At 46.1% G+C, this 27,889-nt stretch overlaps 1 protein-coding gene across 2 annotated transcripts in view; it reads right to left on the reverse strand.

The window, feature by feature from the left end:
• Positions 1–27,889, reverse strand: part of LOC138503029 (zinc finger and BTB domain-containing protein 8A-like) — a 65,971-nt gene that overhangs the window by 29,978 nt on the left and 8,104 nt on the right. For both annotated transcript variants that reach the window (XM_069622465.1, XM_069622466.1), the window contains exon 3: positions 10,827–10,996. In XM_069622465.1, coding sequence (XP_069478566.1) covers positions 10,827–10,996 — 170 coding nt within the window. The remainder of the gene's footprint in view (positions 1–10,826; positions 10,997–27,889) is intronic.

Consider the following 27,889-nt stretch of genomic DNA (forward strand, 5'->3'; position numbering starts at 1 on the left):
CGCCAGTGGCACCAGGCTCATAAAGATGCCCAGTCCCAGCGCTGGAAGCGCCGGGCTCATAATGCTTGGGTGGACTTACCTGCAGCAGACCATGCTGCTTACTTACCTGCCAGTTGAACCCCTGATCCTCTTCTGTTTGGGACTACTTTTCCTGTTGGGTGGGACAGGAGCCACTCCCTAGGTTCAGAACACTGGAACTCTTCTGGAAAGCAGGAACTCTTTTCTTACCTAGGCGTGTCTGTGGAAGGAGACACCTAAGCACTACAGGAGGCTATTTAAACCACACCCGATGGATGAATCTTGCTTTGTGTTATTCTGCATTCTCTGCAGCAGAACGCTCATCGTGTCTTCTGCTTCTGATCCTGGGCCTAAGGGAACAAAGGCTTACCATCCTGGAATCCAGTCTTCAGTAGCACCTGTAAAGACAAAGAAAGAGCAGGTTAGCACTACGGTCTTCAGTGGCAGCGCATCTCTTACCTGGTCCATCGGCTGTCAGCAACGCCTCGCGCTGCATTCCGGCATCTGAAAGACAAAGGCTTACCTACTCTTCGCATGCTCAGGAGGTCTTCGCACTGCATTCCGGCATCTGAAAGACAAAAGCTTACCAGCTCTTCGCACGCTCCGGAGGCCTTCGGCGCTGCATCCCGCATCTGAAAGACAAAAGAAGGTGCGTTTAAAGACATTGGGCAACTTTATTACTCACGTGCCATTACTCCTTCCCACGCCGAATCCAGTGGGTATTCCAGCACCCTTCAGCTTCTCTAAAGCTCCGAACTTGTACCTGCAAGATAAAAGGGACAGTTAGTGCGCATCGTGAAGCAGGCTACAAGCGCTTACTTACGTGCTTCCAGGCGCTTCTATTCCTCACGCGGGTTCGATCCTCAACTCTCATCAGCCCGCCATCCGCCATTGCCGGAACCCTGCAAAACAAGAGATATCATTACAAAAGACTTTTAAGACATTTGAAGTGCCCAGAACTTACCGTTCGTGCAGTTAACGACGGACAGCAGTCCTCTGAGGTCAAGAGGCCTGCACCCTTATCCAGTGAAGAAACTGGTTACGGCACCCTGCCCCGAGGCAGATGGAGAGCTCGGCGTTCACTTACCTAAGGTGAGGGCGTTAACCTTTGTGGTTCTACAGGAGAAGAGAAAGGGAAGAGGAGAGAGGCACCCAATAACCCCAGTTCATTAATCCCATATTTTCTATCTGCAGACATCTTACTCTTCGAGTCAGACATACAGTGCACAGAGGTCCAGCCCAAAGAGCCAACCGTGTGTTACACATCACCTTTGAAGATACGGCATTCACCCAGTCAAGACCGGCGCCTCTGCGGGAATCAGGTGAGCGTTACACCCCTTCCCTGTAACACCTTTACCCCATCCTACTAGGTAGGATATTTAGGAAGTCAATCCCTGCCCCCTTTTACAACAACACAAACACTTTCTCACAGACTGCTCGCTATGAGAGAAAACAGACTTAGACAGAGCTGCATACCCGACGTGTTCCCAATACCATGGTCAGGCAAGGTCAGGCAATTACTGACCATCACACACACCTGACTTCCATTACACTTCCCCACATGGACAAAAGGCAGAGCACGAGGGCACACTTGAAGTGAGGCAAAGCACAGGAGGACACAGCAGTTCCAAGATGGCAGTTTAACAAGAGGAGAAAGATGGCGAAACAGAATGGGTTTGCAGAGAGGTAAGTTCCCTTGACCTTTTCAACAAGGAACGTTACTTTGCCGAATCTTTGAGAATAGAAAGCGCAAGACCAGGAAACCAGCTGCCGTGGTACTGCCCTTGGCTCCAACAACAACAAAGCAGCGTTAGTGAAAACAAAGCCGATGAGTTGGGGAGACCGATACAAGACCGGCCTGCGTTGAAGCCAAGGTTGCAAGCGGCAACATTGTATGGCGAGCGATGGAACGAACATTTTATGAAACGCATGTGATAACCACTGCGAGTGAAGTTGAACTGCAGATAAATGATTGAACTTTGAAACCAAGTTAAGATACCTTTGACAGAGTGGTCCGGCACCACGTGTGTGCCCAATTGAAGGTTTCTGTAAGGTATCCAACTGAGAGCTGACAAAAGTGAAAGAGTGGCAAATTATTGTGAATCTGCGACAGGTCAAGCAAAATGCTGCACACAATCGAAAGTCTTCGATGTTGATACAGTAAAAAAAGTCCTGCTGCCTGGTCCAGGCCCGGCAGAGGGAGATCAATTGAAAGCTTTGTGTTAAAGCAGGTTTGTGAGAAAATAGATAAATTGGTCTGAGCCCAGCAGAGGGAGACTGATTGAAGATTTTGTGTCAAAGTGGATCAGAGTCCGGCAGAGGTGGACCCGAGGCAAATAGTATATCACTTAAGAAAAATGTGTATATGTCAAACTCCAAGGAAGAAAAATGTGTATATGTCAAACTCTAAGGAGAAAGGGACTTTGTTGTTTGTTGTATTATATCAGGCCCTCTGGAAAAGAGACTTTGTATGGCAATGAGACTTCGGCACGGATGCTGATGATTTGAACTGCACCCTCCTGCTAGAGAAGCCAGAGACTGTGCTAAGCTCGAGGTTGTCGCCTTGTCCCGTGCTGAAAGGGGAACCATACAGCTTGAATATCCTGACATATAATTTCTTGAACACTTCTTTTGGATAACATTGTTTCCCACACCATTTGTATTTAGAGGTAATGATTGGCAATACATTTACTAGTATAGGCCCTTTTATTTTGACAAGACCCCACTAGGACTGCTTATTATTATTTGATGGTCGTAGCTTGCTCCCATCTTTAGATTTAAGATTAGATGGGCGTTTTTCAAACCCAATTGAAGTTTAATTAACACCCTTTAACTGTGGTCACTTGTGTATGTTTTACTGTTGCTACCATGCCTTCCTTACGGTGACCACCAGTGAATCGGGTGCCAGTTGGCCCTTGATGTATACTGGGTCTGAATTGGAAGATTTTCATTTTTGATCCACTCACGAGTTCACAGGTTTTATGGAGATTGGTTTAACAAGCAATTGATTGGCCCCCTTTTTGATGGCTGATAAAAATGTGCCACCAACTCTTTCTCTTCTAAGACATCCTCCATGAAGTCCCTCCATCTGGCACTTCAGCAGCTCTTTGTAAGAGGCCCGAATAGACGAAAGGATGTTCTGTTGGTGAAGAGGGCACTGGAGTTTCTACCTCGTCTGAGGAAGGCATTAAATACTCCTCAGGGTCTAAATCCTGAAACTCCTACTGGGAGTCGATATCAACAGCGTCCTCAAATTCTTCTTGTTCAGTGAGGACCTCAGATTGAGTCTCCCCTACGGTATAACTCTTCTGTCTTTTTGGGGGAGGTTCTTCTCCTGCCTTAGTTACTCGTTTAACCCGATTTTCCTGGCTTTCCATGCAAGTCATTATTTTTGACATAGTGGGCCGCATTATGAGTTTGGAAGTACCCGGTCGGTAAATCCGGAGGGATACCAAACAACAGAATTGCTCTTACTGGCACTGCCGGAATTACTGGCAGATTCCGAGTGCCAGCAAGGATAGGTTAATCCCCATTCCATAGAGTCCCATATGACTCATGGGGGTATTGCTGGTTACCGGCACCAGTAATACTAGTGCCGGTAAAACTGGTAGTTTGTTGCCAGTGGGGTGGCAGAAATACCTCCAGCCAATTACGTCCACCCCAACGGCAAACTTGTAGTTTGCCAGTCCAGAAACTTGCTGGTATACGTTATTACCGGCAGAGTAATTCCAGGCCAGCAAACCTATAATGAGGGCCAGTGTCTTTAATTTCCTGCATTAACCATTCTTTTGTGCGTTTCGGCATTGGTTCCAACCAGTAGAACTTAGATTTTAAGTTTACCTAAAAGGGTGGCATCATCGTCATTGACATCAGCCATGTTTCCTCGTCTTCTTTCCACTCCTCATTGGAATCCACAAGGTCTACTAATGTTTTTCATTTTAACTTCTCAGCAAGAGTTTTCTCCACCCGCATTGACTGTGTGTTTGAAATGGTAGGTGTTTGTTTCAATGGTCCTTTATATGGGTCGAGCGTTTCCAAGATTGCGGAATCGTCTTGTCTCTAACTGTGTGTATACTGCCTTTAACCTACGGATTTGAGGGCTCAGCACTCTTGCTACGCTCGGGTCAGTGTTACTTTTGTGCGTTTTTTGTGTCATATAGATCGCATGGGGATTTCTCCATAACCCGCTCGAGGTCGAATCGGCAGAGCAGGGGGCCTGCAGCGGCATTGCTTTTTTCAAAGGCCCCTCTTGTTTGGCTGTAAGGGGTTGGTCTCGACCTCCACGTTTGAATACCTGATCTTGAGTTCCAAAGCATGAGCACCGGACTCCCTCGTTTCTGAAACTGTGTGCATGTTCTAAGAGACCCAGAACTAAGAACGGCACTCCTGAAGAGTTTTTGGTTTTAATAAACTGCACGCCCGGAAGCAGGTTTCAGGGTGATCACTCGGGAGACCGTTATTACACCCTTTTTGTTTCTCTCCAGAATTTGGAGTTGCACCGTGGGAAAAAACTTAAATGGTGTGCTATCCATATGAACCTCGAGGCAACAACGCTAGCCTATATTTAGTGTATTAAGGGGTCATAGACATTCTCTAGGCCTAAAGGTGTAGATTGGTCTAAAATCTGTAAACCACCCCTCACTTTCCTTACAGTAGGCCTGTTGTGTCACAGTCGAAAAGGGTCTAAGGAATTCTTATTTCGGCTCGTCTCGATGTCGATCTGTTTGCAATGGCGTCACTGTTTTTCTCTCTGCTACCAATCTTGCTGCCAACTGATGGCAGAAAAATAAAATCCAAGCAGTTGACGAGTGAGGGATGTGTACCTGTACACGTAGGTTAGGAATAATGTGACAAGAACGCTCTGTCGATGCCTCTTTTTTCGCCTTCAAAAATACATCGGTTATACTCCAAACCAACCACTAGATGCAAGAATATGCCAAGCATGTGAATCAAAACAGATTCACAAACTCCAGAACACCATTTTTTCTCCCTCCTAACTATATATTTTTCCTGTGTGGTGTGCATTTAAATTATCCCCGTTTCCGGTTTGCGAGAGGGACAGGAATACAGTGTTGTGCTCATGGTAACTTGGGCAGTGATCAAGACTTTGGAAGGGCAATGTTTAACTGTGTCTAATGTAAGGAAACCATGGCATCAACAGCGAGACAGACACAAGTGACCACAGTTCAAGGGCGTTTATTGAAGTTTGAATAAGGGTGTGATAAACGCCTATCTAAACCTAAATCTACAGATGGGAGCAAGCTACGACCATCAAATAATAATAATAACGCAGTCCTAGTTGTGTTTTGTCAAAATAGGGCCTATCCAAAAAAAGAAAACCGATTGCCCATCCTTCCCTCTAAATGCAAATAGTGTGTGGAAACAAGTTTATGGAAAAGAAAGAAGTGTTCAAAATGATATGTCAGGATGTTCAAGCCGTTGGCCTCCCTTCCCCACGTTTTCAGCATGGGATAAGGCGTTCACTTGAGCGTAGCACAATCTCTAGCTTCATTAGTATGAGGATACAGTTCTGGCAATGGCATCAGGGCCTTCGACGCACAAGTCTCCTTGTTCTCAAAGTCTCTTAACCTCAGGGGCCTGATCTAACCAAATAAACAACAAGTTCCTTTCCTCTTTAGATTCTCACAAGTATTCACTTTAGGTGATTCACTATTCACCCCGGATCCCCCTCAGCCGGGCTCAGATCCCTTGAGCCCAATGTTCGTCACTTTGCATCCCTTCATCAATGGTCGTGTGATATCCCTTTTTCGGGTGACTCACGATTCACCCTGGATCCCACTCAACTGGGCTCCGATCCCTTTAACACAATTAGTCTCCCTCAGCCACGCTCGGACCAATGTCAATTTTACATCAAGTATCGAAGACTTCAATGTGCACACGGTTTGGCTTGACCTATTGCAAGACCACTTCGATTTCACAACTCCTTTTCTTTCAATGTACGTTACCTTTCAGCTGGATACCTAACAAAGACTTTAGAATTAGCACCCACGTGATGCAGACCACTCTGTCTACAGTATTGTATCCTAGCTTCAACGTTCAGTCACTCTTCTGCCATTTTAATTATATTTGCAATGCTTGCCACATATGTTTCAAACGCTGTTCTCTTCAAAATTTCTTTATACAATGTTGCCGCTTGCAACCTTGGATTCCACACAGACCGGTCTGGTATCAGTCTCCGCAACCCACCGGCTGTGCTGACTTCACTGGTGATGCTTTGTTGTAGGAGCCAAGGACAGTACCACGGCGGCAAACGCCTCTCCCCGCCTTGGCTATCGATGCGAGAGAGCCCTAGGTACCTCCGCCACCCAAAGCAGGATTCTTCGGCTTTAATTCTAGGTCTTACGTTTCCTATTCTCGAAGGCTCATGAAAGATACTGGCCCTCATTACGAGCATGGCAGTCTGGGAAGTATGGTTCCGGTAAGCATGCCAGTACCGTACTTCCCAGACCGCCATACTACGGGCTCTTCTTGCGGGAACCGTTTCACCCGCCAGGTTTTTCCTGGCGGGTGTAATGGCACCCGCGAGCAGAGCACATCGGATGCACCGGCACATGCAGAGTTGTGCTGGTGCATCTGACGTCCCCATCCCCATTGCCATTCAGCCCTTTGGGGCAGAATGGGGATGAGGAGCCCTGTGATTCCGGCACCCGAAAATGGGCAAGTACCAGGTACGCCTAATTCAGCATGACCTGGTTCTTGCCCATTCACGGGTGCTGGAAAAAAATGCAACTCCAACGGCACGGCTACCGCCAGAGTTGTAATGAGGCCCACAGTCTTTCGGTGAAAAGGTCAAGAGCACTTCCCTCCTTGCACTCCTCTTTGGCCTCACTGTCTTCTGCCTTGTATTAAACCGCCATCTTGGAACTGCTGCTTCCTTGTGTGCTTTGCCTTGCTCAGAGTGGGCTTTAATGCTCTGCCTTTTATACGTGTGAAGTGTGATGGAAGTCAGGTGTGGGTAATGATCAATAATTGCCTGACCCAGCATGACCATTGTAGTGGGACAGGTATACGGCTCAGTGTTAGTCCGTTTTCCCTCACAGTGAGTTGTCCAAGAGAAAGTGTTAGAAAAGGGGGTCGGGGGTGAATTCCTATGTATCCTACATTGTAGGATGGGGCAAAGGTGTTACAGGGAAGGGGATACTGCATCTCGCCATCTGGTGGCCCACTTCCACTCCCCGAAGATCCCCCATCCAGGTGATCCTCCCACACTGGTCCACCCTCAGGAACTGGATCCTAATGCGATGGCCGTGTCCTGGCCACCTGGATGACAGATCCCCGGGGACTAGCAGGTGAGACACTGTCAAGTTTCTCACACTAGGATGTCTGGTCTCTCCTTCCTCTTTAGACAATATGTATACATTCTATCGCCGAACAGTGTTCTCACATATTAGTAGTTGAGGAGAGAATTAATTGACATTTACTGTGTTATGCATACACAAGTCCATCTTGTGTTACGTTAGCAAGGAGTAGATTTTTCACTATTCCAGTGTTGGGTGTTTTCTTTGGTTAACTGGGAAATTAGCTGATCATCCCCATTAACCCTCCTTCCCTACTGAAGTTCAGCCCGATTGCTCTGCCTCCCTACTTACCTTTAGAGGGAGTTGGCACACATCACACAAGAAGCTGTACACAAAATCAATACAATTGAACGTCCCCACACAGCCTCACTTGAACTGCAACCGTTCAGGACCAGCCCTGGTGTACTTTTGGAGTCACTTGTCCATCATTTAATTGTTTTTTTATTGTTATAGACTTCACCCCCAGACTATTGGGAACATTCTGCTTCCTAAACCTGGCACGAACAGCAAGGGTCCACACAGCTGGTCGCCTGGATCACCCCCTCCAATCACTGTTTAGTAGTTTCCAAGAAGAAAGTAGCCGATGACCCTCAGCGTTGACAAGGCCATCATTTTCCAAAGGCATCAGAGGTTTTCAACAGAAAAAATCAGCGACTCTAATGTTACACTACTTGGCGTTTGTGAAGCATTAAACTACCACAGGCTTGTCATTGTAGCGCTGAGTGACCATCGGCTACTGCACTAATGCACCTAAATTGGGGTTCAGTAGACCGTAGCATGCATGGCATTTGTAACAGCAAAGTAATTGTAACATTAAGGGACAATGCTAAAGCTGTTCGGTCATTTTATTAAAAGCTACGGGCAGAAGCTATGTGTGGGGTTGGGGTGTTGTATAAGGCTACATCCCTGGCTAGTGTTATTTGCAAGAGGGTCCAAAATGGAGACGAAGACCAGTGAGAGGTTATGTTGATAGGCTTTGACAATGTGCCACATCCCCACTGTAGCAATGTACTATGCGCCTGCCAGGGTTTCCAGACCTTACGGTTCTGGGGGAAAGAAAATGAGCGAGGGGATAAGAGGAAAAGCTAGAACTAGAGGCTTAAAGCCCAGGGATTGAAGAATTCAGTGGGGGAAGAGTGCTTAGTGAGAGGATGGGGGCGTGTCAATCCGGTTAGGTGGACCACAGTTCTGCAAAAATGAAAAAAAGGCAGATATGTACTAAAGTGTTTTGATAATTGGGCTGTGTTTGCAAGGCAGATTTAGAGAATTGTAACTTAGTACACAATGGGCCTCATTTACGGTGCAGTAAAAATGCTGAATTAATACTGTTACCGCCGCATTAGCACACCACCCAACAACGGGTTTGCGGGTAAGGTGGAGCAAAATCCTCCAGCAAGAAGCTGGAGGTAATTCCACCCCCGTACTGCCCAAAACCGTCCAATTTCATGGCATTCCCACCGGCAGAAATACAGCGGAAATCCCCTATGGACTCCAATTAATGGGGATTAACATTGCCCACCACCCACTTGCAATGCAGAGGCAATACCTCCGGTCCAAATGTTGTTAATGGTAATACAGTTTGGTCGCATCTCGACGGATTTACTGCCAAGATACCACCAGACTTATAATGAGGCCCAATGGAATGTTTCCACGAGGGGCTGAAGAGTGTGCTTGTGCAATCCCTGAAGTTTAGTGGCTTATTTGTCCGGGCATCTCTATTCGTTGTGCCCCAGGTCTTATTCCAGACTCTTAATTCTGTAACTGCATAGCCCAAGCCAAACATTGGCCCAGGTAAGAATAGATTGTGTATAAAGGTGAATTGTTTTAGTAAAAGAAGGTAAAGTAAGTGAGTGGTCAAATTAAAAACCCTGCCACCTTGAAGTAGAAAAGGTCATTAAGAGTTTGTTATACGTCATGGTAAACTTTATTTTAGTTTGCAGTGAGACGGGGTTGCACCTTCTTTGGGAGTAGGGTATCTGAGTATGACAATACATAGCCTTAAAATATAAGAAATTATAACCGAGCTCCATAGGCAGGCTGTGTTCATCAGACTATGTGAAAGGTGGAGGTAAATTAACATGGAAGGTAGGCAGAGAAAGGGCACATGTCTGTCCTGTCTGCAGTGAGAGCCTGGCAAACTTCTGCTATGTTACTGTGCTTAGACCGTTACAATTAGGCTACGAAATGCTTTTCTGCTTCAGTGACTCTGTACAAGAAAAACAAGCAGGCAGATAGGTGGCAGCAAGCTTGATGAACATTCCATACAGCGCTTCTCCAAGCAACATTGCCGAAGTGAGTTGGCTTCTTGGAGGACACAGGCTGCCCAAAACCAGAATAACCATGTTGCTGTTATCTTACACCCAAATCGTAGGCTATGCTACCAGTAGTGCCTTCCGAAACAGCATTGGAGGTACAGTGGAACCCCAAATAAACTTTCTACCTGCCCTACTGTTCCTCGATAAGTGTCTTACAATGGTGTTCCCATTTCTCATATCCAGTACTTTCCATTGACCTTGGGTATCTCTGCCGTGAGGCAATGTACTGTCTTCCTCAATATAGCAGATCACCTATTGCCATCCCTTCCTCTTATGCAAAATGAAATCTCTCACTGATCAGGGTGACAGATCCATGTGAGCCTGAGAGCGAAACAATGCTGTTTGCACGTTATGCCAGCATCACTCCACCAGAAGACTGGTGCTGCCAGGATTCTCTCGGTTTTCATCCTGGGTCCAAACACTGGCAAGTTCCTCTGCTACAGGCGTTAACTCAGTTGACATGTGTCTTTTTCGGGTTGGGTCACCGCCCCCCACTCGAGAATATATGGTCCTGGGTCGTCCATAAGGCTACCAGGACAAGGGGTGCTTTGTAAGCACCACGCTGTGCCCTACTGTAATTATATCACCCTTAGTGGATAGGCTAGTGGCAGCTGAAAGGAAATGTTGGCTACACCAGGGATGCAAGCCAATTCACACCATTAGTACTCCAATGTACCTTTGTGGTAGGCGTTGCGGTACTAATGGGCTTTTTTCAGTCCTATGTGTGCAATCCCCAATTTTATTATAGGGACTTCCTTTGTTCAGGGAAACCATGAAGCAGGCCTAAAATGGCTGTTGTGCTGATGTGGGCTCTTTCTGAGCCCAGGATAGCACCCTCTAAATTGGTTTGAGTTGGTCTAGAACAGTTTCTGAGCAGGCCACTACATTTACTAAGGGGGTGGTCATGGGAATATGGCAATGTTTAGGGTCAACCTGATTAGCTGGCCGCAAAGACGTCACTTTAAATCCCCCAGTGTAATTGGTGGACAGACGCTGCGAGTGTGGCAACATACAGGGGAGACTAGGAGAGGTACATTCTACACCAGATTATTAGCTTTTACACATGTCACTTTGCTATTATTTGGCAATGTCTGACAAACCCATTAACACATGGTATCCACAGCCATGAAACAACCAATCTAATAGCAACCTACCGCTCGATCAGTCTACGTACCGTTTGGTAGTGGCCACGCAGGTGCTCTAACCTGGTGAAGCCTTTGCCGCAGGCTGGGCATGGAAACGGTCTCTCACCCGTATGGCATCGAAGGTGTCGCTTCATATCGGCTTTCCGCTTCACTGTGTGTGGGCAGTGAGGGCACTTGAATCTTATCCTGGGTTGACCATCTGTTGGAAAATGAAAAACAAGGATTCATAAAATTAGCACCACTATAGGGAGAAAATAAAGTAGGGCATGGTCTTCCAACAGCCATTCAATGTGGCAATAGTTCTAGTTAGGAAAGACGGTATCATTTTCTTCACACCAAATTCCTCAGATGTCTACTCAGTATTAGGGAGGATCACCTCTGTGAGTGTGGCTGCTTACATAGCGCTGCGCAGTAATCAATGGACACAAACATGATGCTAATTAATATGGGACTTGATCTGCCGCCTACGCACAGGAACGGCTTCCCTTTACCAACCCACCCAATGAGGTTGCACCGCCATCGAATGTTTGAGTGTGGACCATAGTTTCATGAGACACTCTGAAAACCACATGCTCCTCCCCCAACATGGAATCAAACATTAAAGTTTTTGTGGATTTCAATAAATGATGTAGTCTCTGACTCGCACTGGCATGCTGTGCTTTTATCAACAGGCCATCTGACGCGAGAATCTCATCAGTGTTGAACATGGGTGCATCCTGATTCGGGAATCATGGACAGTTTGGCGCTTGTCTGTCTGGGAATTATATATCTATGATTCTGGCGTTGGGTGTATGCTTTGTTCTTCTCCAACTCCTTGACTGAGCCTCTTCAAATGGTATGTTCTGCTCGTCACGGTTGATGATCCCCAATGAATAGATCATGGTACCTTCTCTGGCTTCCATAGTGAGTGGCGAGGATTTCATAGGCATGTTGAATTTACTTGCGGTCTTCAAGCTTTTCACAAACCTGCCACCAGCCACCATAAGCATTGGTTATTTGGCCAGGCAGCGTATGCTCGCCTTTTCATTGTTGTTATAAAGGAATTGCATGACTTTTGATTAATCTACGACTGGTGGCCCCCAGGTGCGGATAGATGGGATGGTGGCTCGTTGGTGATCGGCCCATAAGAACTGTCTCAGGGGCTACCCGCCTATAGGCAAATGGCAAGAATAGAGCTCTCGCTAAATTAGTAAATTGTGCGCAATTCTGAGTTTGATAGTCTTCATGCATCTTTGGCTTGAGGTCAGCAAGGCACAGTGCAGATGTGTAAACCTAAATTGAGGAATTGGAAACTTCACTGTCCATTGTCCGTTTATGCATTGCCATCATTTTCTATATTGGTGCCAATTTACCTCTCCCAACATCACTTCTCCCCAATCTCCACTTCAGGGCATTTGGAAAAATCATCAAGTGCTACCAGCAGGTATTATCGAACGCTCCTGCCTTATGGTTGGATCACTTTGCCACCAAACCCACCCCAAATCAACCTTGCGCTTTACATCTCAGGAACCTCAGACTAGACTCCAGGTTTTCTCACGCAGCCCATCGACCACACCTTCGTACTATGCCAGTGAACACGCTCAATACTCATGGCAATCACACACATAGACTCAAGTTACCAGGCTTGAAGAACATCACCCCTTAAGTTCCTTCGAACGTCAACATTATTGTTTGTTCCTCTGGCAAAGATAACATGATTAAGGGTGCCCTTGTCAATGTCGGGGCCCTCAACGCCCATGCGCTGGACACTGCAGACTTTATTGCAGCCCAAGACTTAGATTTCCGAGCCATTAAGGAGACTTGGTTACATGCACCTGTCGGTCCACTATTCCCTCTCGCTATCCCCAATGGCTACGCCATCACGAGATGCAACCCAAATACTAACCAATCCAAAGGCGGAGGTGTTGCCCTCATATTTAGAAGCCCTCTTGATCTCAGACTCATCCCTAATCAGCATATTCCTTCAGCGGAGTCACTGTCTGTCAAAATGCCTATCTCACCCAACCAAACCATCACCCTGCACCTTATCTATATGCCAACAGGTCACAACTTCACCTTTGCAGATGACATCACCGCCCTCCTAGCAACTAACACCAAGCCCAATTCACAAATTATTTTACTATTTCAATCTCGGTTTCCAAGATCCAAATGACCACAAAGCTCTGGACATTGCCAATACACTGATTTGGGTTTCTCCCATCGCATTCAGGAACCCATTCACAACAAGGGGAGAACCCTTGTCTGGCTGGTTGACCTGAATTGCAGCATCAACGTAGTGTCAAACACACCCTGCGCCTGGTCAGATCATCACACGATCACCTTTAAGATCAAAGTCAATAACCAATGCTCCACCCATCAGCACGAGAAATAAAAGGGATATAACAAAGGAGAAACTGCTCCCACTTATCCTACCTATACTAAACAATGCCTCGGTATTGAGTGCAGACCCTAGAGTCCTAGTCGATACCTTCAATCAAACCATACTTGAACTCCATTGCCCCAATTAAACTACGGAAACCCAAACCTCGTGCACACCTCAAGAAGTGGTTCATGCCACACCTGAGAGCACTACGCAAGGAGAAGAGAACTGCTGAGGCCCGCTGGAAAAGCTTTCCCTCAGACATGGATAAGGGTAGCCTTCTCCTAGCATCCCTCAATTGCAAGGAGGCAATTCTCCTAGCCAAAAAAGAGACACATAACAAGTGAATTCTGCAAGCGGAATCTAATACCAAGGAGCTCTTTAAGATACTTAAATAACTGGAAACACCGTCAGCCCCACCAGACACCTGTAGCAAAGACAGTACATGGTGTACCAATATACAAAAAGCGCTCCTCGAGAAAATATCCACATTACAAACCAAAATCAATGCCAAAAAAAGAAGCTTGCTGACCGACCCTCAGCACATTATTCCCATAGGAATAACAGCCACTCCTCCTCCCAACCATCAACCTTTTAGCTTTTCTCCTTTATCTATTAAAGAGGTAGAAAACATCATCAGTAAACTGAAACCCTCCAACTGCGTGGCCAGATCCCATCATTAAGGAGGCTACCTATGAATTAAAACCTTTCACTCTCATAAACTCATCATTCAGCTCAAGCATTGTCCCGGATAACCTAAAGGATGCGTGGGTCATCCCGCTACTAAAAAAAAAAAAAAAAAAAAAAGTAAAAAAATATATTAAAAAAAAAATAATAGTTCCCTAGACCCTAGCACCCAGACTAATTACAGGCCCATCAGAACCATCCCCTTCCTTCTAAAAATCCTGGATCGTGCTGCCTATCTTCAGACCCAGAACTATTTAGAATCAAATAAACTCCTAGGCCTCAGACAATCAGGCTTCCGACCAAGGCACGGAACGGAAACTGCCCTTATCGATTTAAAAACTCAAATTGATGTTCTTAAATTAAGATAACGGCAAGCTAGCCCTCTTATCATTACTAGACTTTCGGTAGCATTTGATCTAGTTAACCATCGAATTCTCTGCTAACATCTGAAATCTGCAGCCCATTTTGCCGACAAAGCTACTACATGGATTAGATCCTTCCTGGCAAACAGATCCATGAGGGTCTTTTCCTGGTCGGCCTGCGCTGACCCTTCGCCAGTCCTATGTGGGGTACCTCAGGGATCGTGCGTGTCACCTACACTCTATAACGTGTTTATGCAAGCCGCTCTTTGATATTCTTAACTATTTGCCTATCACCTACACTAACTACACAGATGACACCCAAATACGCATCCCCACTGGTGACCACACAGCTGACACCAAATCTCTAAATGATGTCTATCTGGTCATCCAGGCATGGATGGCACAATACAGGCTCTGTCTTAACGATGATAAGACAGAGCTACTCATCCTTGGCTCGCACCACAAACTCAATACATCAGATCCTGCATTCAAATCTTTCTTCATTGACCGTAATACCATTAAAGTATCCAATGATATGAAAACCCTAGGCATTTATCTTGATTCTACCCTATCTCTCACAAGACAAACCAACGCTGTTATTTCATCTTCATCTAACACATGTAAACTTATTACAGCATGTCGCCCATTCCTTACCACGGCCAACTGCACCATCCTTGCCAGAACCCTCATCTTGTCGAAACTCGACTATTGCAATGAGCTATATCTAGGAACCAGTCAACAAAACTTAAGCAAGTAACAGGTTACCCAAAATAACGCCATTAGGGCTGCCTTTAATATCCCTAGGATTCAGCATATTTCTGATACCAGACGCAGCTTACATTCCTTTCACTCTTTCCAGAGCAAAGCCAAAATGTGGCTCATAGCGCAGGACTATCCAAACTTCCACGTGCCTCATGGACCATGATCAACTCACACGCTTCAGCCTTAACGCTCGGACTAATTCCGTTGTAAATATACTGTAAACATCTTGTAAATATCTTGTAAGTACCTTATGAATGTTAGGTTGAGGTCTTCTGCATACATTGTCACTGTAACCTCAAGAAATGTGACCATTTGCCTTTGGGGCAGGCGCGCTATACAAATAAATAAAAATGCAAATACAAATTATCTTGTCGGCAGGATCCAAAATCTCCACTGGCACATTCCACAGTTTCGAATGAGAACCATTTATCCAATCAAGCTCGCTTGTTGCGAGGTACACTGGCTCGACAGGGGATGGCGTCTCATATTCAGTCTTTGGAGGCTTTCGCCAATCTTGCGTACCACACTTTCCTCCTTAATCTGACTTTTTGTCAAAACCTTGATGGCCAGCATGCGCCAAGAGAATTACTCTCCACGTCAGTATGTGCAGGCTCATAATGTGCAAATCTCTCAACAGCATGCCTTTGGGAGCTATAGTGAGTTCCCAGATCTCCCTATACCAACATGTGAGGATAGCGGCCCGATGGAGACCGGTTTGGTCCAGTCGCTACCTGATGTGTCTCCATGGGGATGGACAAGAAGGGATTCCGTAGGCCTGCTACTCTCCTGCAGATGCATAATTCCCCAACATCACAACTCTGGAACAGAACAGGACTGAGAGGACTACAGATCCCAGAGTACATTTACCACCAGTCAGGAAAGGTTAGACATCAGAACGGTACAAGTTACCATGTTTTACAATATTCCTCAGATTAGATAGCCTTAGAGGAAATGGGCGAGATAGAAGCCTTAGCATATACATCTGGTTTTTATATTGTGCTTCATGCCAGAGCCCTGGCTCTCAGTGCAGGACCAAGTATCGAAACCGTGCTACTGAGCATTGTCTTGTTTCTTAGACAAGTACGTTTCCCCTGAGGTATCCTCCCAGCCCACATACTGCAGACCGTGACCTCAGGGATTTACTGAGTGCCATGGTACAAGCAGGGGAGATACCACAGGTTGAGCACAATTTGCGTTGTGTCTGCGACACTGGGCCAAAACAACTGTGGAACCATATCTGTAGAGAAAGCCGGGAGTCAAGGGCTCGGGACAAGCTTGGAGGGACAGCCAAAGTGCCAAAGCAGGCAACAGCGCACTCCAGGCCCCTAGTGATTCCAAGATGGCACTGAATGCCACACCAGCCTTTAACTCTTCACTGCAATCCGTGGCAAACAAACAATCACAAGAGACTCACAGGTAACCAATAACAAAACAGAGCTCATTGGAAGCTCATAAACGGAGGTGTTTTGAATAAAGGTGAAATCCAATCAAATTCCATAATGAACCCCTAGTTGTAATTAACACAAGGAACAACCTATGGGGATACAGAAGGGAGATCTGAGCGCTATAAAGAGGATCAGAAAAGCCCAGTTAGAAGGAGGATCCCAAAGGATACGGATGGGATCAAGGAAGCCTTCTTGATACAAAAGAAGTGTGAACCAGATGAGACGAACAGAGGAAGGAGGAACTCTGACACAGGAGATATTTTTTGCATCAGGGAAACCCTGATAAAAATGTGGCAAATACCAAAGAGGCCAACCTGTCACAAGCCCACTTGGTGGAACCTTAAAGAGACTTATGGAAAATGAGAGAAGCTGCAGGCTGATAGCCCAGTGTGGGGAGACAGGTTAAGAGCAATTGGCACCTCTTGTGGGAACTGGAAGGCCACAAACATAACTCTCCACCAACACCCCCAAAGATCAAGGGAGGAACAACCAACCCATGGCAGGAGGGCATGAAGCATATCGACTACCTGACATGATCCCTGGTAGGTGAGAGGGCGGGGAGAAATAAATCCACTGCAAAGAAGACTGAAGTGCCGGAAATAGACATACAAAACCTTTTATCTGGAGTGTCGAGGAAGAGACCTATGAAACTGTAGGTCTGGGTGAAGACCTAGGATAGGTCCTGATGAAGCAGGCCTGGGCAAAGGCCTGCTTCATACACTGCATCCAACATCCAGGAAGAGCCAAACACCGTAGCAAGATGTGAGAAACAAGCCCAAATTTGGTCCAAACAGAAAAGCTAGGACAGGCCGAAAAGGGAAGGCTCAGTCCGGCAAGAGTCTGCAACGGGAAAGTAGAGAGGTCCTGAGGGAAGGCCATGTTGTGAGTATCAGATATCAGAACTGTGCTAAACACTTGGGAAGTACTTCGGTCTATTGTTTTGGTGAAGGATTTGAGGACCTTCTATTTTTAGAGTAGGGTAGCCAAAGGTCTAAGGACAGATGAAGAGTAAGATTATTTTTCTGTTGCTCATAATTTTGATTCTGCTGCATTACACTAGGGGTCTTGTATAGAGACAAGGGGCCTCATTACGAGTCCGGCGGTAACCCAGCCGGAAAAACCGGCAGGTTACCGCCGGACTCGTATTACCATTCCGCCTCTGTGATTCCCGGAATTATCGGGGCATTACAACCCCGGTGACCCGGGAACTCCGGAGGCGGTATTCGGTAAATGCCCATTTCCATTGAGTCCCACAGGACTCAATGGGAATGGGGACCATGGAAACACCGGCACCATCTCGTGATGGTGCCGGTGTTTCCATATCTGCCTGCAGGTGGGTGGTGTTAAACCCGCCAGGTCAGACCTGGCGGGAATGACACCTCTGCCTGCAGGACACAAGATCAGGTGGTCGGAAACAACGGTGGCGGCGGGTTTACCGCCACCGTTATTTCCGGACCTCCTGGCTCGTAATGAGGCCCAAGGACTTTTTTATGGCTAGGCACAAATCCTGGTTGGGGGCTTCGCAGGACTTTTTTATAGGTTGGATCACCTCTTTAAGTTGCCTTGACCCTCACCTTGTTTTGAAAAGTTTCTCTTAGTTGCAGGTTGGCGTTCAGAACCTGAATTAAAAAGATGAAAAGTCCTTATTGCGTCTTTGGTCTCACTGGCTTGACCTATCACAGAGCGTATAAAAGTTCTTCACGAACCATGAATAGGCTCAAGGATGCTATGTGCTTCTTCAGAGTGGTGGCGAGGAGCCTCCAGGAATCCTGTCCATCTAATAATGGCTATTGCCACTTTGATGCACAAAATGCACTGATCATTAATGGAGGCTTCTGGAATTTCTTACAAGGAAATTGCCTTAGGGGCAGCATGCGCGATAAGAAACCGGTCAAGTTTTTCTATTATCTGAGATTCCCCTTCCTTCTTAGTGACAGCTGTGAAAAATCTAGCGAGGTCGTCACTACTTCACCGGAGGAAATCTCCCCTCACGTGGCCAGGGAAAAGCAGACAACCCGACTCCGACCGTGGTCGTGGCTGTCTGTGGGAGGAAAGACAATGCTAGGGGAGGTGGAGTACACCCCCTTGCCTTCCTAGTCCTGTATGGCATGGGTGTAGTGTGGGTGTAGAACCTCCGGTCATGACCAATCACCAACTGTATTTACATTCCCCTTTGCTGGATATCACTGAGACGAGGAAGAGGACTGGAGTAATAAAGATCACTAGAACCGGAAAGCAAATGATGCGCTCTAGTTGTTGGAAAAGATTAACAGGTGCCGGGACATTTAGAAACACCACACCTGGAAAGAGAGAGACCGAATGTGAGCAGTGTGATGAATCCAATGTAGTCATCACAGATTCCCCGGCAGCGCATGTAGCCTGCGGATGGCAGCCGCTACCGGCTCCTGACCCTGGGGGTGGCTATATGAGGGAGGATCAAATGGGAGGAGGCAACTACCAGGGAGACGTCATGACTTAATTGGATGAGTTGCTGTATCTCCCCCTTTTCCCATGAGGAAGACCCTCTAATGCCCAAGACATTGATCGCCTATTGCCAGTTGTTTGTTCCCGCTTGTAGAGGAAGTAAAGAAATCTCTTTCCGATATGCTCTAGGTCAAAGTTCCACCCATTACCTGAACATAAAGCTCCAACAAAACCCTTTTTTCTTACGGTGTACCTGGCAAGGAAAAGACACCAGGCAATTGATACATAAGAGAAGTCCTGGCAGGCGAGTATACCAGGACATTTGCAAAGCTACAAGGAATGTTAAAGAAGGACTGTGTGCGTTAGAAAAAGAAGAAACTTGTGTTAAAGAAAGACTGTTATAGAACTTGTTGCCTAATAGGAGTGTTGTGAATCAAGGAGAGACACAAAGGAACTGTTAGTAAAAGAGACATTACCATCCCATTTAAGAATCCAGGGGAAGAGAACCACCCTCTGAATCCAAGGCCGTTTAACCTTGGATAACATTCTTGTCGGAGCTATTCAAAATTCAAATTTTCATTTATGAACACTTTTTGGCAACATCAGGTTAAAGACATTTCCTTTCTCACTTTATTGTGTTGTTTGTAGTGTGAGGATCGTTTTGGACACAAGGATGGCTTTTCAGTTTCTGACTTCCTGACACAGCAAGATCCTTAGTTTTGTGGTTTTAGGTAGGGAAACTCCTCTTTAGAACACAGAGGCATTTTCCCAAACCCATTTTCATTTAAACAAAGGTCTTTAACCAAAAACAAAACAACTTTGTACCCGGCTTTCACTTCTGAACCCTCACAGCAGGTTGCAGTGTGGAGCGGAGAAGCTGCTGGAGGTGCCGTCTGAGGAAGTCTGGAAGCAGAAGGTTTGCCATGCTTGTGCCATGGACAGCAGGAGCTTTAAGGTGAAGAAGTAGGCAAAGTGGGAACCAGAAAGCAGATGGTACACCCTCCAAGCTGGCAAGCAAGCCACAGCGAGACACAATGGAATCCGAAGCAGCCAACGGAAAACTGGTGAGCCCAGAGAGCGGGGTTGGTGCCGGGCACTTCATGGTGGATGCTGCGTACTGTTGATGAACCTGCTAAGTCCAAACAAGGGAGGCTCTATCCCCCTTTGCAGGTGAAGTCTGTGAACTGTGGTAAAGTCAAGAAAGGGGCATAGCCGTTGAGCCTGTGAATTGTGAAACGTGGAAAAGCTAAGAAAGTTCAGGGGAAGAAGCATAACCCTGGAAGCTGCGAATTGTGGAACTGTGAAATCTGTGAACTGTGGAAAAGCTAAAACAGCTTAGGAGCAGAGGCATACTCCTTGAGCCTGTGAATTGTGAAAAACTCAAGGGAAGGGTCAAGCCCCTTTAGATTGTGGAATGGTATAACCCAAAAAGAGATTAAGAGAGAAATCGCATATCATGAGTTGATGAACTGTGTAAACCATAGGAAACAGCCACCCCCTTGAGATTGCGAGTATGGTAATGTGAAAGTGAAGAACAATAAAAACAAAAGGAAACCAGGGGAAGGGAAGAACCCCATTTAACTGGTAGAACTTTGTTGGTTTCTTTTACACTTTGGAACTTTATGTTGGAACTTTGGGAAAGATCTACATGTAATCAGCTTAAATACATTTTCCCCTTCACATTATATGGCGTTTATTGTGTGAGGATTTTGGACACTGGACGGAGAACTGACATTGTCTGACATTGACGTTCCTTAGTTTTGTTGAAACAGGGAAACCTCTCCTAGAGTTGGGGGTAGGTAGGATTTCCCCAACCCTCTCTTTAATTGTATCAATAAAAGTCTTTAACAATCACCATAATGTCACTGTGTCCGAGTCTTGCTCTTTATCCCTTACATATGGTATCAGGAGCGAGATCCAGCTCAGCTGTTACAAACTGGCGGACCCTTGAATTTGTAAAACTCAGTGAGTGGGCTTCCAGTCCATCTATAACCACTAAGGAGTCCATTGGCTTCCACTTAGCTAGTAGCCGAGAGGAAGTATTACAACCAAGACACCGGTTGTTGATTCCCACAGATCTAGTTGAGTCTTACTCTTCATCCCTTACACAGCAGACATCAGCCTCAACATGACATCAGCCGGTTTGCCAACACTCTGCCTGAAAACAAAATCCAATTAATACTCCCCTAACTGGCCGATCCACTCAATGCGCTTTGAGTGATGAAAGGCTAATCCCATGAACACACAGGTGAGCGCTTTATGGTCTGTTACCAGACTGAATGTAGGGCCACAAACAGATGTGGAAGTGGTTGTATCTCCACGGTATGGCAATGGCATCCTCAATTTGAGACTAGGAATGTGGTGGAATCAACTCTTTACTGGTGTAGTTGATTGGGACAATTGTTTTGGGAGCATTGGTCTGTGTCACGACTGCACCAAGACCACACCACGGACTGGCACAGGCTACTAATTTGGAAGTTTGTGTGGAATCTAGAGCAGCTAGAGCATCCTCAGTTGCTCGGAACACCTGTGTATATGGCAAGTGCCAGGATCAGGGATCAGCAGCCCTCATGAATTATTGCGGAGGTACTGCACGGGTGGCACAATTCCAGATGAACCTCCCGCAGTAATTTATTATTATGCGAAAACGACCTAGTTTGGTTGTTTTTGTTGGGGATGTCGGGCTATGATTTTTTTGTCTGCTACCTTGCAAAGATGTGCATATGTGCCACAACGATCAACGTGTAGCTGAGAAACGCCAGTTGATCTTTAGGTAACCCACACTTCTTTGAACAGAGAGGCAGTCAGTGATCTTTAAGGCAACAAAGGAATGACCGTAGGTGAGAAGGGTGCTCAGGCATTGGTATGGCGTAGATAAGAATGTAATCACTGACATTAGGTTCCTCCAGGATATCTGCAGGCACAGCACTGATGGTGTCCTGAAAGACCTCACGTGCTGCTTATATGGCGAAATTGAGCCTTTTGTAATGAGGGCATTGTACATGTAACAGAAGGTCATAATGTACCTGTAACCAGAATGGAAGGCAATCTGGCGATAACCAGCATTGACCCCTAATCGTGTTAAATGCTGCACAACCTGTTAGTCGCCAACAATGACATTGATGGTTGCTGTGTTACACAAAGTACCCTGCCTATCCCTAGCGGGAAAGTCAGGTTAGCCAAGGGGGGCTAGATGGGAAAGCATGGAGCCCCATGCTTTCCCATCAAGTTCGACGGGAGGCAGAGGCTTTCCCCATTGAAAGGCTATGGGATGCTGACTCTGGGTGGCAACTGTTCTGCGACTGTGGTCAGCTCAAGCCCCTCTTCCAGAAGTACCCGGTGCAAATCCAACCAGGAACCCCCATTAACACCCAGTCACACTAGTCAACCACTTAGTGCTACAGCACTGCCCCGGATGCAGGCAACTCTCACTTACACAATCAAGTCTCTGTGCACTGAGACGTTCTTCCATGCAGAGTGCTGCTTGCAAGCAAGGATTGTGCTGGTGAGTTGCAGAGTGCTCAGCTACGGCGCAGTGGCTCCCTCGCCTGTATGCTAACTTTCTGATTCCAAGATGGTGGACCGAGTTTAAGATTGTTCGGTCTGTGAAGCAGAAGGGGGCAGGGCTAGGGCCTCTTGGACAGCCAGAGAGCCACGCATCATAGGAGAGTTGCCAATCCAACAGAAACAGACAAGAGGGCTCGCACTGGATACCTGTTGAGCAAGGGTGGCCCCCAGGGGTAGGGCCAACCCCTTATAAAAGGGAAGTCATCTGGTGTTGGTGTTTGGAGGAATTCTTCTGAGAGGAGGGCGAGAGGGGAGGAAGAGGGGAAGAATACCAGGAGTTGAGGAGAGGGGGTGGAGGGAGAAAAGAAAAGAGAATGAGTGCGACAGCTGAGTAAAGGAGAAAGTCATGTTATACGCAGAGAAAGCTACATTGGTAGTGTGGAATAAGACACAACCCGAGGCTACCTTGCAGGGGTTTGAGATGAGTGGAGAAGCATCAAGGAGGTGCAGGTGAACCACAAGGACAGAGAGATGGATAAGAAGTGAGTAAGAGATGGTCCCATAGATATGTGCATGTGGGGAGACATTGAAAAGGAGAAAGTGGGCTGGTGAAAAGAAAAGGCACACAGAAAAAGTATGTTTTTTGGGGGTGTAGTAAGAAGCCTGTGGAAGTTTGGTATTGTATGTGTTGACCGTATCTAACCGGTTGCATGTACAAAAAGGTCTAAAAATGCTACCACCAAAAGGTTCGAACCTTCGGTGGTAGCATTGCAGGTAAGTAAAAAATATAAACAAACATTTAAAAAAAAAAAAAAAACACTGCAGGGGCTGCGGGGACACCCTCGTAGCACACACACGAAAAAGAAAAAAAAATGGGCTGCGGGGGTGTCCCCCGCAACACCCCGCTCACTATACTTCATAGTTGACATGCCGCCCTTAATTCACTAGAGCATAAACAACAGTGTATTATACCAACAAAGGATACAGGTGGAAGATTAACATGAAAGGATACAATATGGATCTGAATTCTTTCTTCTTAAACTTCACTGAAGTATCCTCAAGGAAGAATCCTTTCCTTTGATTACACCCACTGCCCGATGTAAACACACGGCCAGAGCGAGGAATCAATTCAAAGGATGAGTAACTATGCACACTCTCCAATCTGTATGCAAGAAAATATAAGGTGGGTAATAATAACCTTCAACAGACCTCACTTAATCCCACTATTTCCACACTAACCTTGTAGGAGTAGTCTGCTGAATTGACGAGGTGAACTATGTCTTGTAGTGCGTTATTCACCCTTGCTTGAACTTGGAAAACAAATATAATCCCATCTGGGATACAGTACTGATGGAGCTCAGCGACTATGTTTTTGCACAGGAAATAACTGAACAATGTACTGAAAATTCAACTCCCACAACTCAGAGTATAATTCTATCATGGAATGTTATTTTGCGTTTGGAAACACACGGCAGCGGACAGGCGCTGAGTAGTTTCCAATACGCTGCAGCGGACAGTTGCTAAGAAGTTTCACCTTACTTCTGATAAGGGCAGGACACCTCTGTGACTGGCATTGAAGAAATCGGTTGATGAAGGAATAAGGCGGCAAACCTCCGCGAGATGCAGCAACCGGCTTGGTTTCTCCAAAAAGTGCCTCCAGGCACAGAAATGTATGCGTGGAGAAAAGGTCCGGAACCCCGACCTTGTGAAACAAGAAATACTCAGAAGTAGTCTGAGAAACTGTAGTAGTCTAAGAAAACAGGGCTGATAGACGCGGCCCCAGAAAGTCAGACCGCAAACAGGAAACAAAGTAGTAACAATCAGAAGTGTGGGGCGCTTAGAGGAAAGGACCTAAATACATGCCAAAAGCACGTGACTGATGTGCCCCAAACACGATCATGTGACTTTAGGTGCTGGAATGCAATGCCGTTTAGTGGGGAGTATGGAAAATAGACTCCACCTGTTATAGAACCGTCTTGCTGCCGTTCTAAAAGCATGCAGATTCCAGCTACCATATTCAACAGGTGAGTGAGGCATGACAGTAGCATCCCCCAAAGGCATCTCCACACCCCTCCTTGCATGGAACCTGCAAAGCAAAACCGGTGCATGTATGTTAGCAAGCGGTTCCCATGTCCGGTCTTCAGGGCCGTAGCCCTTCCAATCAAGTAGTAAGGTTTGCCAGTACGTATCTTCATGTCCAAGATGGCCTTAACCTCGTATTCATCAGAACCTCTGACTTTTACTCCTAATGGTCTAACAGGCAAACGAGTATTTGGATTGCATGGTTTGATCAAGGAGACATGGAACAAAGGATGTACTCTCCAACGAGCAGGCAATTCCAGACAGACCGCTGCAGGATTGATAAGTCTGGTAATGGCAAAAGGACCGATAAACCGTGGAAGGAGTTTCTTTTTGCCTGGTATCTTCAGATTTTTAGCCGATAACCATACTTTCATCCCCACTGATATACCGATGCAGATGTTCTCTTGGCATCTGCGTATCGTTTGGTATTCTGTTGGGCGCGGTGCAGTTGTTGTCGGATTTGTGTATGTAATACCGACATGTCTCTCAACGTGTAGTTTGATGCTGGATTGTCCGTAGAAAGGTCAGGATCCAATGGAATGGATCTAGGATGTCGGCCATACAAAGCAAAAAAATTTACCAACAGAAGAATGAAGAGAATTATTATACGCAAACTCTGCTGATGACAACATGGACAACCAGTTAGATTGATACTGCAAGCATAGTCACCTTAAGTACGGCTCCATGGTACTATTTGTTCTTTCCGTTTGTCCATCCGTTTGGGACATTCTGTCATCTATTAATAGGGCAGAAGTGCCCTCCAGAAATGGGAGGAAAACGGAGACCCTCTGTCTGTAATGATGATAGTCGGTAAGCCAAAGAAACGAAAAACATGTCGCAGAAAAAGGTCTGCTAATACAGAAGCAGTGGGTAGACCTTTACAGGGTATGAATAGTACAAGTTTGGTAAAATAATCCACCACAACCCATATTGGCCCTCATTACTACCCCGGCGCTAAACCATGGCGCTATTAGCACCATGGTTGGTGCTGGTGTTGTAACGAGTCCGCCATGGTGGAATGGGGAAATACCGCCCCATTCCAAGGTTGGCGGGGCGGTATTTCCCCATTTCACCATGGCCCTTCCCCATTCCCATTTTCGCCCCATAGGGCTCAATGGGACTGGGGAAGGCGCTAAGTACGGTACCGCAAATTGCGGTACCGTAATTAGCACCGTGGTCCCTTTGCGGCACCCTACTTTAAGGTCGGGTCCTGCAAAGGGACCTTGTACTCCGGTGTTAAGGGTTTAACGGCGCAGACACCTTTTACGGCGCCGTTAAACCCTTAACGCCAGGGTCGTAATGACCCCCATTATGTTAAAGCCTTGTTCTAAGGGTAACTCAACTACAAAATCCATGGAAATCATGTACCAAGGTTTATGCGGTACCGGTAGTCGTTGCATTAATCCCATGGGTTTACCGGGTTGATTTTTGCACTGGGCGCATACAGAACATGAGTTGACATAGTCGATCACATCTCTGGACATGGAAGGCCACCAACACCATTGTCTTAATAATTCTACAGTCTTCTTTTGACCTGGATGAGCCGCCATTATTGAATTGTGTCCCAACGCATGGCTCTGGAGCGGGTGTCTTCAGTATGTAGATACAAGACCCCTTGCATAAATGGCAGACCCTTCTGGATATCCAGGTTCAATGTATTTACATCCTGCGGATGCTGAGATACCCACTCCTGTAGTTCGTGTTTTAATGAAGACTGAGCAGAACAACTGCAAACAACATGCTTTGCCGCCAAAGGATGAGGTTCTGATCTGGATTTGTCATTCCCGGGACGTGATAAGGTGTCAGCTTTGAGTACTTCATGTGAAGGCCGGTAAGTAATCTGGAAGTCGAACTGGGTAAAGAACACATGCCATCTGGCTTGGCGTGCGGTTAGACATTTCATCGTTTTGAGGGCTTGTAGATTACGATGATCTGAATATACAGTCACAGGATGTTTGGCTCCTAATAGGTGGCGACGCCACTCGTGTAGTGCGTCTTTGATAGTGATAGCTAGAAGTTCTCGTTCCGTGACTGTATAATTGCGTTCGTATGGAGTACGCTTACGGGAAAAAAAGCAACAGGGTGCTCCTCATTGCTGTCTGGACATATTTGAGAAAGAATGGCCCCAAATGCAACATTAGAAGCAGCCACCTCTACATAAAATGGTAGTTTAACGTCCGGATGCTGTAACACAGGAGCAGTAGTAAAAGCCTCTTTTAGTGCATCGAATGATCTTTCCGCTTCCTTGTTCCAGCCAAAGGACAATTTGGAACTGGTCAGAGCTGTCAATGGAGCTACCGTCTGAGAGAAAGACTTAATAAAGCGACAGTAAAAATTTGCGAATCCTAAAATGGATTGCAATGCTTTTGTGTTGTTGGGAATCGGCCAGTTCAGAATGGCTGGAGCTACTCATACATACTCCCGTACTTGTGATGTCATAACCTAGGAATTCAACCTCCCGAGTGTGAAAAACACACTTTTCAGCTTTCACAAACAACTTGTGCTCCCGTAATCTTTGTAGCACTTTAGTGACATGAAGTATATGCTCCTGACATGAAGGGGAGTATATGAGGATATCATTCAAATAAATGACAACAAACTGGTCCAGGATGTCTCGAAATATGTCATTCATAAAAAAAAATTGAAAGGTCGCAGGGGCGTTACATAAGCTAACTGGCATAACAAGATACTCAGAGTCCATATCGAGTCTTGAAGGCCGTCTTCCACTCGTCACCTTCGCGAATGCGTGCCAAATTGTATGCTGCTCGGAGATCTAATTTTGTATAAATGACTGATGAGCCCAATTGATCTAACAATACACTGATTAACTGTAAAGGGTACTGGTTTTTTACCGTTATATCATTGATGGCTCTGTAGTCAATACAAGGCCTAAGATCTCCCTCCTTTTTAGGGACAAAAAACAAGGGAGAGGCTGCTGGGGACTGCAAAGGACGAATGAAACCCATCTTAAGCGCCTTATCAATGTATTCCTTGAGGACTGCATCTTCCCGTTGAGATAAGGAATAAACCCTTCCTGTTGGTACTTTAGATCCTGTTAACAGTTCTATTGGGCAATCGTAAGGACGATGAGGTGGTAGATGTTCAGCCAAACCTTTGTCAAATACATCAGCAAAAGCATTGTATTCCTGCGGTACCTGGATGTCAGGTGAAGACACCACTCCTATAGTAATGGCTGTGTCAAGCAAAGAAGCAACAGATGAATCCCTGACCACTTCTAAATCTTTGAAGCAATTCTCACTGCAATAAGCTGAAGAATATTGTATTTGACCTGTTGTCCAATCAATTAATGGATTGTGAAGGCTCAGCCAGGAAATACCCAGAATCAATTTGTACTGAGGTGCTGCAATAACATGAAAAACCACTTCCTCAATATGTCCGTTGCATTGAACCACTGTAATCGGAATGGTTTCTTTAGTGACCAAACCAGATGCGAGAATAGAACC

The sequence above is a fragment of the Ambystoma mexicanum genome, chromosome 11 (assembly GCF_040938575.1).
Source record: "Ambystoma mexicanum isolate Mex_15411 chromosome 11, UKY_AmexF1_1, whole genome shotgun sequence".
Taxonomy (NCBI): Eukaryota; Metazoa; Chordata; class Amphibia; order Caudata; family Ambystomatidae; genus Ambystoma; species Ambystoma mexicanum.